Source organism: Bubalus bubalis, chromosome X (assembly GCF_019923935.1).
Source record: "Bubalus bubalis isolate 160015118507 breed Murrah chromosome X, NDDB_SH_1, whole genome shotgun sequence".
In the NCBI taxonomy this organism is placed as follows: Eukaryota; Metazoa; Chordata; class Mammalia; order Artiodactyla; family Bovidae; genus Bubalus; species Bubalus bubalis.
Window position 1 is genome coordinate 22,768,169 of NC_059181.1, and position 15,582 is coordinate 22,783,750.

General features: G+C 37.7%; 1 protein-coding gene across 2 annotated transcripts; it reads left to right on the plus strand.

Annotated features, from left to right (window-relative positions):
* Positions 1 to 457: 457 nt before the first annotated feature.
* Positions 458 to 15,369, plus strand: EIF2S3 (eukaryotic translation initiation factor 2 subunit gamma). Of its 2 annotated transcripts, none has more exons than XM_006072179.3 (12): positions 458 to 609; positions 1,144 to 1,207; positions 2,154 to 2,281; positions 2,372 to 2,493; positions 4,815 to 4,909; positions 6,092 to 6,250; positions 7,484 to 7,618; positions 8,895 to 8,989; positions 9,401 to 9,545; positions 10,986 to 11,155; positions 11,503 to 11,675; positions 14,189 to 15,022. In XM_006072179.3, the coding sequence occupies exons 1-12, from the start codon at positions 541 to 543 to the stop codon at positions 14,205 to 14,207; spliced, it is 1,374 nt and encodes a 457-aa protein (XP_006072241.1). In that variant the 5' UTR covers positions 458 to 540; the 3' UTR covers positions 14,208 to 15,022. The 2 variants fall into 2 exon arrangements, with proteins under 2 accessions (XP_006072241.1, XP_006072240.1); XM_006072178.3 differs by having other exon boundaries at positions 459 to 609; positions 14,950 to 15,369.
* The last annotated feature ends 213 nt before the right edge of the window (positions 15,370 to 15,582 follow it).

The following is a 15,582-nucleotide window of genomic DNA, read 5'->3' on the forward strand; positions in this document are numbered from 1 at the left end:
CTCCTCACCGCCCGCCAGCTCGGTACGCGGCCACCTCGCGGCCAAGAACTCCGTCACAAGCGAGACGGACCCGGGGCTGATCTCGTCTTAATAAATTATGGAAATCGGTAAAGAAGGACACTCCAACAGTCTATCCTCACACCCCAGATAAGAATCCCAGGTTCCGGGAAACTTTCGGCCATCCCTAGGGGAACCGGAAGTGGGTTCACCCTAGTCAGCGCGCGCCTCGGTGGCATCGCCCGCCTCGTTAGGGGCCTTTATTGGGGCTGCCCGCACCGTTGCCTGCACAAATATCCAACAGATCTGCCGCGAGTAGATCCCGAAACTTGGCCTTGTGTTTTTTAGTCAGCCTGCCGGCAGGCACTATACAAATTAATTAAGAGACAAGTCCAAACAGTGAGGCCTCCGCTGCTGCGGCCATCCTCCTCTCCCAGGCCTGGGCCCTAGCCAGCCCTTCCGCCTCCGCTGCTCAGCCCTGCACTAGGGGTCCTGCGCGCGGTCAGGCAGGGACGCGGCCGACTTCCTTCCTCTCCATGCAAGATGGCGGGGGGTGAGGCTGGTGTGACTTTAGGGCAGCCGCACCTTTCTCGGCAAGATCTCGCCACTTTGGTAAGGCACGGCTCTGGAAGTATGCGCTATGCGCTCAGGAGTGGGGATGACCGGGCCTCCCGCAAGGCTGTGGAACGAGGCGGTGCCGGGCGGTCAGGAACATGAGTTAGGAGGGAGACCTGGAGCCCGGCGCCCAAAGCCGCGCTCGCGCTGCCCCACGCGCTTCTGTCAGGGAGCTGGGCATGGGGCTGTGCGGTCGTGGGGCCCCGAGCCTCCCGAATGATTTGGCTAGAAACTTAGTGTTAAGTGTCATTAAGGCTCTTCACTTTGGAAGTTTTGAGAAAGAAGTATCTACACATTCCTTAGTGCTAATGCTCTCAAGGTTGGGGGACCCAGAGCCTCTACATCTCCCATAATCAGTGTGTAAGGATGAAGGACTTTTAGTGCTTTCTAGAATGCAAGATTGTACAGGAAAAGCGCTTTAAAAGTAGAAGAGGGCTATTCAAATGGTAGCGAGCTGTAGGTAACAATGTAAAGTCAAAATTCTGATTCATCTTATGTACAGTGATTTAACATAGAAATATTTGATTGCAGGATGTTTCCAAGTTGACGCCACTTTCACATGAAGTTATCAGCAGACAAGCCACAATTAATATAGGTGAGATAAGAATAACTTGGAGATTTGATTGATTTCCAGCAAATAATTTTAATCTTTGCCTTTGTGTAAGTACCTGAATTACATGAAGATGCAGATATTTGAGAAATAGACGTTGAGCTCTTGGTAGCAATGCATCTGCTAGATTTTTGGTGGGAGGCCCCTGTTGCCTATGTCTAGCTTATAGACTAGGTGAGAAGAAAAGGTAGAGACTTAAAGAAAACTTTTAATAGCATAAGGTGATATGTAGTCATCTAGTAAAGAAGAGGGGAAATGTGATTGTACTTGCCACACAAGGATGTTGCAAGAGCAGAGTTTGTGAAAGTTTGTTTGATATGTGCATAAGCTATAATTAGGGTGGTTTTTTTTCCCCCTTAATTGGCACCTGGAACTTTGGAGGAGAAGTTATGTTGACTTAGTGTAAATTTGGGGTATTTGAGAGTCTGTACAAAAACAGTAAAACCTCCTTAAAAGTAAGGCTGTACCTTGAGATTCTTAAAAAAGTTGTAAGATACGTACTAGCCTTAATAGCATTACTATAATCATACCTGAGTTTTTTTCTTGTTTCCATGGATTCCTTTTTTGTGTGTCAGGGCTCTTCATACTTACTTCGCTCTGAAAATGCTGAAAAGTTCCTTGATATACAAAGTTTCATGCACTTTTTTACAAGTGTTTATTTTAAATGAAGGCACTGTTTTCTGTGATTAAAGATGGATAGCTTTTATTATGCTCAGTATGGTTTAAAACAAGGTTGTCACATGGAAGGTTCTCTTCAGTCCTGTATCATCATGAGTTTTTGTAATCAGGGATATGTAAGAGGAAAAATCAGTCACTGTTGGTTTTACAGTGATATTGACAGTGAGTTATGGCTTTGGGTTTTCTACTCTAAAATTGAAAAAATATGTGGTGTAACTGAATGCACTTGAATTAATTTTTTTGTACTTTGTAGGTACAATTGGTCACGTAGCTCATGGGAAATCTACAGTTGTAAAAGCTATTTCTGGAGTCCACACTGTCCGTTTCAAAAATGAACTGGAAAGAAATATTACAATCAAACTTGGCTATGCTAATGCTAAGGTGAGCTGTGTACAGTGAAATGAAAAACTCAACTTTAATTGTTGAGTGTGCAGATAACAAATCCAAGTCTTGTCTCATTGAAACTTTTAGATTTATAAACTTGATGACCCAAGTTGTCCTCGGCCAGAATGTTATAGATCCTGTGGAAGTAGCACACCTGATGAGTTTCCTACAGACATTCCAGGGACCAAAGGGAACTTCAAATTAGTCAGGTGACCTTTTTTGACTTAACATTTCGTATTTTGTTGTCGTGTGGTTTGTACTTTTTGAGATATTTAATTGAGATGTTAAACAATGAACCTAATTGTTGAATGGCTTTATTTTTCCATTATTTTGTTTTTCTGGTCCATAATGACAGTAATTTGAAAAGTCAAGTATTTAAAACTACCTTAAGACACATATGTGTAAGTGCTCCTAAGGAAAAGTATCACATAAGCAAAATGAGACAGAAACACAGCTCATTGGATTTAAGGGATTCTTTTTGCCAGGCTTCCTAAATTTCTCTTAAACAGTGTTGGTTTTGTGTCTTAGATAAAGGAACAAAGCCATTCTTAATCCCCTCTCTTAAATACAAGGACTTGTAACCCATTTATTTTCTGAATATGATTATATATTCTTTATCAGAGGATACTGATATCCACCTGGTGATGTTTATGGTGATTGGGGATGTCCACAAGGAAGCTGTAGAGCGAGGCAGAGCTGGGACTAGGAAGAGGTGAATGAAACTCAGAGTTTGAGGCGAGGGAGAATGCTTTAAGAAAAAAATCAGGCCTGGTAATCAAGATGAAGATAAGGGCTTCCCAGGTGGCTCAGCAGTAAAGAATCCACTTGCAATGCAGGAGATGCAGGTTCTGTCCCTGGGTGGGAAGAATCTTGGAGAAGAAAATGGCAACCCTGTCCAGTAATCTTGCTTGGGAAATTCCATGAACAGAGCAGCCTATCGGGCTATGGTCCATGACGTCACAAGAGGGAACATGAGTTAGCAAATAAACAACAACAATCCAAGTAAACAGTGTTATTTATTTACTTTTAAATTAAAAATTTGGGGGGGCGTGCCACATGCCTTGTGATCAGGGATCGAGCCTGGGCCCCCTGCAGTGAAAGCTTGGAGTCCTAACCACTGGAATTTAGGAATTTAGGGAATTCCTAAAGTAAAATAAAGAGAGGCTCAAATTACTGTTTTTTTCTTTTCATTATCACTGGATTTTTTGTTTGTTTTGCTTTTGGCATGGCATCGTTGCTGATCCTGTTTTCAGTAAGTTTTTTGTATTTTATTCATCTTGGATTTTCTTGTATAAATTTTTATTTTTTTAAGTACTTAAATATTCTTTGTTTTGATTACTGGCTTTTTGGGTATACCCTTAAATTTTGCATGCGTGTTTAGTGCCTCACTTGCCTCACCCTACTTGTGGCCCTTATCAGCAAACTTGTCCTGGAGAGGGCCCAATAATAAGTATTTTCAGCTTTGCAGGTCACAGATTCTCTTTTGAATTACTTATTTCTGCTCTTGTGTTAGGAAAGCAGTCATGATGTGCATGAGTGGTTATGACAGTGGGGCAGTTTGGTGCCCCTATTTTAGATTATGAGTGTGAGTATACAGCTATTAAAAATAATGGTTCCGAATGAGTAGCATAGTTTTGTTAAGATAGTGCTGCCATCTCTACTTCTGATTGGCATTTCCAGCTTTTCAAGATGCTGGAGAAGTTTTTGGCAAATTTTTTCAGATAGCACTACCCATTCTGTTAACAGTTTTAGCTTTCAAATCAATGACATTCCCAGGTATTTACTTTATACCATATTTTCTTTGATTAGATTTGGGAGTTTGTGTTTCTTCAGTTATTTCTATACATAACTAATTTCATTTGCTTTGTAATGATCTGCAGTGATTTTACTCTTAGCCAATAGGTAATTTTTGTTCTTTTCATATTTTATATTTTTCCCTCCAGTTTTATTGAGATATAATCGGCATACAGCACTGTAATAAGCTTTAAGGTATACAGCATAATAATTTGACATACATTTTGAAATGATTTTCACAGTAAGTTTAGTGACCATCCATCATCTCATATAGATATAAACTTAAATAAAAAAAAAATCTTTCCTTGTGATGAAGACTCAGGATTTATTGTTAACAACTTTCATGTATGACATATAGTGGTGGTAACTATATTTATTTTATTGTATGTTATACCCCTGGTACTTTATCTTAAAAAAGTTTGTGACTGCTTTCATCTGATTCCTTCTTCCCCCAACCCCACTGTTGGTAACCATAGATCTGTTAATTACAAATCTCATCTGTTTCAGTGAAATTTTTATTTCTTTCTGAAGTATAATTGAGCCAGTAGGTGATCGTATTTCTAAAGTCTAGAAACACCAAGTCCTGAAACTGCTTGACTTTACAGAAATAATTATTTGCATATTCTTATGCAGTATTGACATTCTATACTTCAAGGGGTTTAATTTTAGGGAATCTAACTCGAATGTTGATGTATTGATTGATCTTAGGACTGATGGTTATTTTTTAATTTGTTAGGCATGTTTCCTTTGTTGACTGTCCTGGCCATGATATTCTGATGGCTACTATGCTGAACGGTGCCGCAGTGATGGATGCCGCTCTTCTGTTGATAGGTAAATACATCAGAATTGGTTCCAACAAATCACTGTGGAGCAAATCCAAGATGGAATACTTAAAGGGAAACTAAGGCCTTTAATGACTATATCCAGTATCTAAAGGTGACAGGAATGAGAACTAACATGTCAACCAGTATGACATCCTTGTCTTCCAGCTATCAAAAATCTGGGTCCATGAAATGATTTATTATTTTAGTTTTATATTTTTTTGTGTGAGCATCTTTGAACTGTTTACTACAACATTGGTGAATAATGGTTTTATTAGATCCAAATTTCATTTATAATAAGTGCTGAAGTCTAGTAGATGAACTGCGATTTTCAAGTCTGGGGTTGTGCCACCTTATGTGAACTTATTTTGTTGCTATGGGATATAATTTTTTAAAGTAGGCTGAGTGGATAGAGTATAAGACACCTAAACATCACCACTTAGGGAGGATGGTCATTGGAGTATCCAGCAAAACATACCTACTTCTTGATAACACCAATGGTTATTTTTAGTGTTCTTTCCTCTATTTGTTAGGGAGTAGCCTCTGATAGTAGTTGAAATTCATGGACTGTGTTAAGTGTCTTCCCTTAATTACTCCCCATCTCTCAGGAGCTTGACCAGGTCAGAGCATCTCTAAAACTGGATACAGCCAGCAGGCTATACCTTGTGCTTGAGCAAAAGCCAAGGGCAGACCCTGAAATGCCAAACTTGTGGATTCTTAGCTTACTGGCTTAAGACCAGGAAAGAGAATCTGATAATCAGGAGATTCCAGTGAATGCAGGCACAAGGGGTGGAGCAGGGGCAAAAGTTGAATGCTTGGCAACAATCCAGGACTTCTGCTTTGAATAGGGTTAGGGCATTCAAGCATTTCCTTTTTTAGATATCAGCTAGGTGTTTTGTTTTGTTTTTTTTAATAGTATAATATACATAGCATAAAAGTTAGCAGTATAGCTATTTAAAGTATACAATTTGGTGATACGAAGTACATTTACAGTGTTTTATAAGAATCAGCGCTATTGAGTTCCAGAACATTTTTGTCTCCCTAGAAGGAAACCCGTGCCCATTAAGAAGTCACTCTAATCCCCCTTTCCTTCACTCCCTGGCAACTACTAATCTGCCTCTTATGGATTTTCCTATTCTGATAGATAGTTCTAGCTAATTCTCATGTATCTTTTTTATTCTTTATCATCTAGCTGGTAACGAGTCTTGTCCTCAGCCTCAGACATCTGAACACTTGGCTGCTATAGAAATCATGAAACTGAAGCATATTTTGATCCTACAAAATAAAATTGATTTGGTAAAAGAAAGCCAGGCTAAAGAACAGTATGAACAGATCCTTGCATTTGTTCAAGGTAAGAAGCCATAATACCTAATAAAAATCTTCCTCAGTGATGGTAAAATAAACAAAAGCTTTAAAAAAAAAAAAACAACTTTGGTCTTGGGAATTCCCTGGCAGTCCACTGGTTAGGACTCTGCTTTCACTCTGAGGGCACTGATTCAATCCCTCAATTGGGAAACAGATCTCACAAGCTCTGTGGCATGGGCAAAAAAATATTTTTTAAAATCCATAAAAAAACTTCAGTCTTACACTATCCTTACTGAGTAGCTACTTTTAGAATTGGAACTGATAGTGATTTATCTTTAGTGTTCCTTTCCTTTAATGGCATGGTGTTTTTCATTTCAGGGAAGACATCTTATTGTTGACATTAGATTCTCTCTTAGCCTTGTTTTTCTTGTGAGAAAGGTTGACTTCTTCTGCGTCCAGTTCTCTCATAACAAAAAAGGTCTCATTTTGATTAAAGCCTCATTGTGTTTGGTACATTTCTTTCATGAACCTGTTAGACATTTAATTAATAAGGAGCAGATATTATGTATGCCATTTAGTCTTTGATTAGCAAGAGACTATAATTTTGTTTTGACATTTATTGGGAGGTCAGTTGCATGTTATTAGAAAGGAGATCCAACCAGTCTATCCTAAAGGAGACCAGTCCTGGGTGTTCATTGGAAGGACTGATGTTGAAGCTGAAACTCCAGTACTTTGGCCACCTGATGCCAAGAGCTGACTCATTCGAAAAGACCCTGATGCTGGGAAAGATTGAGGGCAGGAGGAGAAGGGGACGATGGATGAGATGGTTGGATGGCATCACCGACTCAATGGACATGTGTTCGGGTGGACTCTGGGAGTTGATGATGGACAGGGAGGCCTGGTGTGCTGCGGTTCATGGGGTTGCAAAGAGTCGGACACGACTGAGCAACTGAACTGAACTAAAGAAACCTTTCAACTAGTAAAATGGTCTTTCCCAGGAGTGTTAAGTATTTTAATCCTTTAAACAGTTTTATTATTTTGGTATATTAAATATCTATTAGTAAAATTTGAGTGTTTCCCCCTTGAATGCAATAGTGTTCATTTTCAGGAGTAAAAACAAACATAGAATACTGACACTTTTCTGAAAAGAATTACCATTTTCTGCCTGTTGCTGTGGGTATATGTGAGTATATTTATGCCTATTTAGGCATCATTTTATATAAAGAACAAGTTCTATAAAACTGAAGAATTTTGATCTTTTGAAAATTTTGTCTTATAGGTACAGTAGCAGAAGGCGCTCCTATTATCCCAATTTCTGCTCAGCTAAAATACAATATTGAAGTTGTCTGTGAGTACATAGTAAAGAAAATTCCAGTACCCCCAAGAGACTTTACTTCAGAACCCAGACTTATTGGTAAGTAATAGGATTTTTATTTGATCTTTCCCACATTGCTGATTCCTCTTTAAGGGAATCACCAATGATTTTTGCAGAGGTGATAATAAATTACAGTCTCCATAAAAAACTTTTTTTTGAAGTCAGTTAATTTTGAGATTGTATTAGCAGAGTTAGATTGCATTACTGGATGAGAGTCCTGAATACAGACATAACTTTTAGCCTTTTTGTGCTTGGTATATGTTATGTTACATGATCAAGATGGAGCAATAAAGTATGCCTTATGGAATTATGTTTTAGTTAGAAACAGGATATTAGGACTTCCAGACAAATGATTTCATTGTACCATTAATGAAGATATTCATCTCTCTCATTTGTTTAAGTTTGTGATATCAATATTAGTATAACTTCATAATTTAAACTCGTGGTTTCTACACAGATGGTGGAACCTTTTCACAGCAGACATTTGAACCCTCTGAAGCTTCACCTAGGTGCCCCCCAGCCCTTTCTGTGTGTTGTGGGCAGGGTTCTCTTGGATTATTGTGATGAGTACCCCTTGTTAATGGTTCCTGCTCTCAGGACTAAAGTGCAGGTCACGTAGTCCTAGGGTTGTTTTGAAGTTTTGAAACTAAATCTTGGTTGCAGAAGTCATATAAAGTATATGACCAGAAAGGTCCACAATGCCTGCCTCACCCCTTAGCCCTGAAGTTACAGTTAACAATTGGTGTGTACTGTTTGTGCACCTTTATAAACATAATGCGTTTCTTGTTTCAGTTTTTGTATGTGAAAGTGGGATCATACTATGCATAACTAGTCTTTTCTTTTTTCCTGAACAACAGATGAAGGTTATCCTTCTACATTATTACATATACTCTAACATTCTTTTTTTTTTTTTTTTCAACTTTTAATTTTATATTGGGGTATAGGTATTTAACAATGTTGTAATAGTTTCAGGTGGACAGCAGAGGGACTCAGCCATACATACGCGTGTATCCATTCTCTCTCAAACTATTCTCCCCTCTAACAGTCTTTTTTTTAACAGCTGCATGATACTCCATACTATGGGTGTACCATAGTATGCCTCCTATCAATGTACTTTTAAGTTATTTCTACTTTTTCCAGCATAATTAAAATTGCAGTATACTTAGCTGCAATAATAATATTAGACTTTATGACAGAGTCTCCTTGTATAAATTTTGTGTGTCTACTATTTAAGAAAAGTTAACTTACAAAAAAATAAATTTTTCTGAAGTTAAAGTGAATAGAATTGGCTTTAATTTGTTTTGTTTTCTTTTAGTTATTAGATCCTTTGATGTCAACAAACCTGGCTGTGAAGTTGATGACCTTAAGGGGGGTGTAGCTGGTGGTAGTATTCTAAAAGGAGTATTAAAGGTAAACTGGATTTTGATTGTTGTGCTTTTGCTTTATTTTTTCTCTTGTCCTAAGTAGGAGAATAGTATAGACACTCCAAATTGAAAAATAATTTTTTTCTTCATGGTGTCTAGTACTTGATGTAGATTTCTTTGTTTAGTAGTATATCTTTTGAGTGTGTTTGACCTCAAACTTCATAGGCTTCTGTGAATATGAAGCACATTTAAATTGGCGATAGGCTTATATGATAGGTTGTTCAAAACATTTGGATGGTTCTGAATTTGAAGATCTCTTCCACATCTTTTTTTTTTAATAGTGATCTTTGAAATAAGGATGACTTTTCAGTTTTGTGGTCTTCCTGTTAGAACTTTTCGTATGTAATGAAAATGGTGTTGTCCCACAAATTCTAATTATTAATTTATATTTTTACAGGTGGGCCAGGAGATAGAAGTTCGACCTGGTATTGTTTCCAAAGACAGTGAAGGAAAACTCATGTGTAAACCTATCTTTTCCAAAATTGTATCGCTTTTCGCAGAGCATAATGATCTTCAGTATGCTGCCCCAGGAGGTCTTATTGGTAAGGCTTTTCCTCTCATCCCTACGGGGTTTTTTGTTTGCCACTTTATTTCTTTACTTTTTGAAGGATAATTACTTTACAGAATTTTGCTGTTTTCTGTCAAACATAACAAGAATCAGCGTTTGATGTTTAATGATCGAGCAGGGTAGGGGAATGTATATGTGGTTAAGCTGTTGATTTTAGGTCATATGATGATTTCATGTGTTTGTGAAAATTATTTTTAAACAAGAATTTTGGTTTAATTTTTAAAGTAGCTCCTTTTTAGCAGTACCAAAGTAAATTTTATGGCCTAAAATCTAAAAATACCTAACCGTAGGTTTTTTTTAAACATGGTTTTGGGGTAGTGTGGTTTTTTTGTTGTTTTTGTATGATTTTCAAATAGAGAGTTACCTACAAATGTCAATTAAATCATGGTAGATCATAGTTAAACACTGAGGTGGGAATTAAAGATGATAACTTCTATTATCTTGCTGTTACTGAAATAATATATGGGTTTCCTGGTCTAGTACAGTAGCGTATTACCTGATACCAGAAAAAGGCAAGATACAGTGAGAATTCGTCAGAGGTGTTAGTAACTTTTGGATTAAAGAAAATGTTTGGTGTGAAGGAGTTCGTCTTTTTGTTCTCTGATGTTTAGGTGTTTAATTCATTTTTCTATTTTGTAATTAGTTGTGTATAATTTTATCCTTTTTGTTTGTTTTGTAAATAAGGAAACTCTTGGGACTTTTAAAATTTAACTTATGGAACTTTTCAAACATAAAAGTACAGAGAATAGTGTAACATGTGGTCATGTAGCCACCATGCAATTTCAAAGATTATCAATACTTTACAGTTGTTTTTTAGCGGGGATGTGCTACATGGCTTGCAGGATCTTGGTTCTCCAACCAGGGATCGAACCTAGGTCTACAACAGTGAGGGTGCCAGTTCCTAACCACTGAACCGCCAGGGAATTCCCAATACTTTACCATTCTTGCCTCATCTTTATATCTTCTCTCCTCCATGCAAGACATGCAGCTAAGATATTTTGAAATCAATCCCAGGAATCACGTAAAATCTTTAAGCTGTCTTTTTGATCATTCTTTCGGGGGAAAATGGCGGGTAAACATCCTGTAAACTACTCATGAATTTTGTATTGTTTCAGCCTTCATTATGGATATTCAGATTCATTTTTTATTTAGGCTGTTATCTCTGTTTGTCCTTTGCTTACAATTTAAATCAAGAGACTCGTCCTCAAATACCCAACTAACCTGTGAGTTTACAATTCTCTTCCTTCAGATAACTATTGTCACATCTATGTAGCCAATAAATTGGTATGAAAATATAAGTTGTGTATTAAAATGTGTAGGTAGGTATGTGCTGTACTAGTTTGAATAAGTTTTTTGGGTAAACAGCTTTATAGGAAATAAAATGTTGGACCATATATATCTTATTTTGGATCAGGAGTTGGAACAAAAATTGACCCCACTTTGTGCCGGGCTGACAGAATGGTGGGGCAAGTACTTGGTGCGGTTGGAGCTTTACCTGAGATCTTCACAGAATTGGAAATTTCCTATTTCCTGCTTAGAAGGCTTCTAGGTGTTCGCACTGAAGGAGACAAGAAAGCAGCGAAAGTAAGTGCTTCGAGTGCCAGTGACGTTAAGACCAGTTTTGAGGTTCATACTTTTTAGTTAAGATAGGATTAAGAAAAGAGAGAAGATAAATAAATTTAACTTCCCGAAAACCGAGAACTTGCATATGGCAGTCTAAAGTAAAACAACGGGAAACAGTATGTCCTGTATAACAATGACATAATTCCTATTATCTGTATGTTTTTCTTAAAAGTCTTAACTGAAATCAGGTTGGCAGAGATGAAAAATAGCTGATGTCTTTTGTTGGTAAGGTGGTAGAAAAATAAGCAGTTATTTGGAAAGCATCTTCTTGATTTGGGGGTTTATTTTTCACCACTTGATTTCCTTAGGTACAAAAGCTGTCTAAGAATGAAGTGCTTATGGTGAATATAGGATCCCTGTCGACAGGAGGAAGAGTTAGTGCAGTCAAGGCTGATTTGGGTAAAATCGTCTTGACTAATCCTGTGTGCACAGAAGTAGGAGAAAAAATTGCACTTAGCCGAAGAGTTGAGAAACACTGGCGGTAAGTTTATTAGCCTTTGTCAGTGTCTAATAAAAAAGACACAGTTTACTTAACACACTCACAAACACACTTTACCTTGAAGGCAACGGTTATTGTACCACGGCTTTAATTCTCAACTGTTTATTCGGATGATTTTGAAATCTGTATTTCTAGGCCTGATTTGTGATAGACACAACCTATGCAAAAACCAATGAATTTAATACCTTTTTCTGAACCTTTTTTTGAGAAATAGGTTGCCCCTTTATCTCTTAATACTTTGGTGTATATTTCTTAAAAACAATATTATCTTATATAACCACTTCAAGAAGCTTAAGGACTTCCCTGGTGGCTTAGACGGTAAAGCGTCTGCCTGCAGTGCAGGAGACCCGGGTTCAATCCCTGGGTCGGGAAGATCCTCTGGAGGAGGAAATGACAATCCACTACAGTACTCTTGCCTGGAAAATCCCATGGACAGAGGAGCTTGGTAGGCTACAGTCCATGGGATTGCAAAGAGTTGGATACGACTGAGCGACTTTACTTTCACTTTCAGGACGCTTAACATTGTTAAAATACTAAAGTCTACAGTCAGTTTTATCACTTGTTCTGATAATGTCCTCTGTCTCCTTCCTGTCTAGGGTCATGCACTGCATTTAGTGTTCATGGCTCTTTGATCTCTTAATTTGGAATTTCCTCAGCCTTTCCTTATCTTACTTGTCAGTGGCAATTTTGAAGAATACAAGCTAGTTACTTTCTAGATTGTTCCTCCATTTGGGTTTATTTGATGTTTCCTAAGATTAGGTTCAGGTTATGTATTCTTGGTTAGAATATTTTCAGGTAGGTGGTGATGTCTCCTCAGGGAGTCATAACTAGAGACACATGATACCTGATTGCTCCTTGTTGAGGTTAATTTTGATCATACAGGCAAGGCATTAGCCAGTTTCTCCACCCTATAGTTACTCTACGCTTGTGAATTAGTATTTTTGAGGGGAGAACCTATGCAAATAGTCTGTTCCTTATCACACCCTCCCCTCCCCTTCGGGGGAGGGATTTAGCTTAGCATCCACTGATGATTTTTGTCTGAATTGAGCTTGATTATAGTGATCACAAAATGGTGATTACCCATCCCCCCAAACTCTAACTCTGCCACTCATCATTTGTCATTTTGACATTCTTTCTTCCCCATTATTTACTTACCTAGTTATAATATGCATTCATGGAGTCCATTTTATTCAGCAGGCCCTTACTGATTCATTACTATCCTTACTTATATTGATGTCTAGAATTTGTCCAGGAGACACACTGGTTCCTATGTCCTGTTGATATTTCCCCATTTTTTTTAACCTATTATTTTATTAAGGGATCCATCTCTATGACTGTCACGAAACCCATGCTAAATTAACAGTGATGTATTCTGGAGATAACTATACCCCACTGTGGACTTTTGGGGAATAGCCACTGTATTCTCTCTACTTCAACTGAAACCCAGACTCAGGAGGCATCAATCCTTGCCCTCCTATTTCTGGAGGATGCAAAAGCCAACTATATAAGAGGGCTTTTCAGAGAAAATGACTTTTGTCTTCCCAGAAGGTAAACCATCTACTTTGCTTTCTGAAGCAAATCACAACCCCATGGACAATTTGGAAGCTGCACAAGCTTCAGTATGTCTCTGTTGGGTTTGTTTTTTAATAGTTCCTTACTTTCTGGCACAGGTTGTTCTGAAGTCACCTTGTGTCTCTCTCCTGCTCCAGTTTAGAATTGGCCATTTCTCCAGGGAGCCCTGATTCCTCTTAGTGGGAAATGGTGTTAGAAATGAAGATTTGGGTGCTAGGGGTGCTCACTTCTCCAAAGGTGCTGTTTCTTTAGGGCCCTTTGAGTGGATAGAACTTGGAAGCATACACATATTGTTGACTCCTCTCTCTCCTCTTTTCTTGGTTAGTTACTAAATCTACCCTTTCCTTTCTATTCTGTGTGACCTCTTTGTAGCCCATACCATCATCATTTCACACTTAAAAGTCAGTGCAAAAGATTGCTAATATGCCTCTTCTACTGTTATTTAAGCATTCAGTCAAAATTAGTCTTCCTATAACATTTTTTCATGCAGTACTCAGTAATTTCTAGTAACTTCCCACTACTTTCTGATTCAGGACCTTCCTGGAAGTCTACTTGAACGCATTTTAAATTCCTCCTGCTTAGTCTCATATAAACCTTCTACATTAGAGTGTTATGTGTCCTGATTGTCCACATAATTACTTAAATCACCTTTGGTTTGCTTTTGTTTCTTCCTATCTACCTCCCTTATTAAGGCTTCCCTGGCACAATGCCTCAGGATGATCTAATCATGTACTGTTCAGAAGATCTGAATTATTACTTTCTAATTGAGACAGAGTTAAACTTTTAGTAAACCATCCTGCTTTGTGATGATTTATGCCTGCTTGATTTGACTCTCATGTGATTATACTCTTTGCTGTTATAGACACACTGATTTCCAGTGTATTTTATTTATTTATCATTTTTTTTCCTTTTTTTTTCCCCAGTGTATTTTTAAAGGAATGATCTTGTTGTGTGTCTACTAATATTATAAGAGGATTCTGTCCAAATGAAATTTTAGACGTTGCTTAAAAATAAGCAAGTATGTTAAAATTATTAAAAGAAATGAGAACGTCTGAATGATCCTTATATTCTTTAGATTTGTTGTTTTTAACCCATGCTTAGGTAAGTTCTGTTCTGGAACCTACAATTTAGGTAGCAATCTGTCCTGGCCATTGACTAGAGCAGACATTGAAACAGAGATGGAGCAGAAATCCCTCTGCTGTTGAGAGTAATCTGTTTATAGATTATCTACTCCTCTAGGTCATCTCTTAATTTCCTTTACCAGCTAAAGTCGTGATAAAGCCATTGTGACCTGTTGAAGTGCTGCGAATGATTTAAAAAAATTTTTTTTTCAAAGAGGAAAAAAGAATTTAAAAAAATCAGACTGAAGTGGTTTGTATGTCAGCGTGGTTCCTTGGGTGGACTGGAATGTTCTTCATTAGTGGTTCTGAAGGGGCAGGTGTATTTGCGAAGTTGAGCATGTTTATAGTAGCAACTTTCTGTTTGCTTTTCCTGTCAGTCCTTCTGGCCAGAGCCCATCTCTGGGTCTATGAAGATAGTGTGAGCTTTCTTTCTGGAGGGGCAGGTTTTGGAAACATTCCATTTGAGCAGATAGGCAAGTAAAACTAGTTGTGTCATGTGATTATGTGGTAATGATAATGAAGCTGATATAAAATTCATGATTTCTTTTATTTTCATTTTGCAGTTTAATTGGTTGGGGTCAAATAAGAAGAGGAGTGACAATCAAGCCAACAGTAGATGATGACTGAAGAATTAAATAACAGATCTGAATGAAATTGGAATTTCTCTTAACAGTCTAGGGGTATATTTTCAGAACAGTAGTGGGAAAGTAATTTCACAGCTCATTACCTTAGTAGTAGCTGTAAGATTATTCTCATTTTTTGGTGATGAAAATTTAACCTCTAGTACTGAAATAGAGCCTACAATAAATATAGAAATTAGCATCATGTTGGATTGAATCTACATTTTACCAGAAGTTAGTCATTCCCAAATAATGTCTAATTTATACATCAGTGCAGATTTGAAAGGAAACTGTTTGCTACAACCTGACTTTGCTGTAGTAGACATACCACTGAATCTGTTTGAAATAAAGTCTTTGTCCTTATTTTTCATGATTCATCTTTGAGTAGCTCCAGGTTTGAAGGATTGTTGTAGCAGTAAAAACGTGCAAACTCTCAAAGACCAACTTCCCTTTCCCCATATTTTATGTTGCTTTATTTTTTAAAATTTTGAATGAAAATAGATGCAAATAAAATTATCCTTTCAGGCATGAGGGCTTGTTTCCATGGACATGGCCTTTCTCTCCTTTCCCTGTCTG

Bases quoted from the DNA above. Each gene is read 5' to 3' on its own strand.
- EIF2S3 (XM_006072178.3), top strand. From the start codon at position 541: ATGGCGGGGGGTGAGGCTGGTGTGACTTTAGGGCAGCCGCACCTTTCT. The intron at 7,619-8,894 runs GTAAGTAATAGG...GTTTTCTTTTAG, and splicing joins TTCAGAACCCAGACTTATTG to TTATTAGATCCTTTGATGTC. The intron at 8,990-9,400 runs GTAAACTGGATT...ATATTTTTACAG, and splicing joins TTCTAAAAGGAGTATTAAAG to GTGGGCCAGGAGATAGAAGT.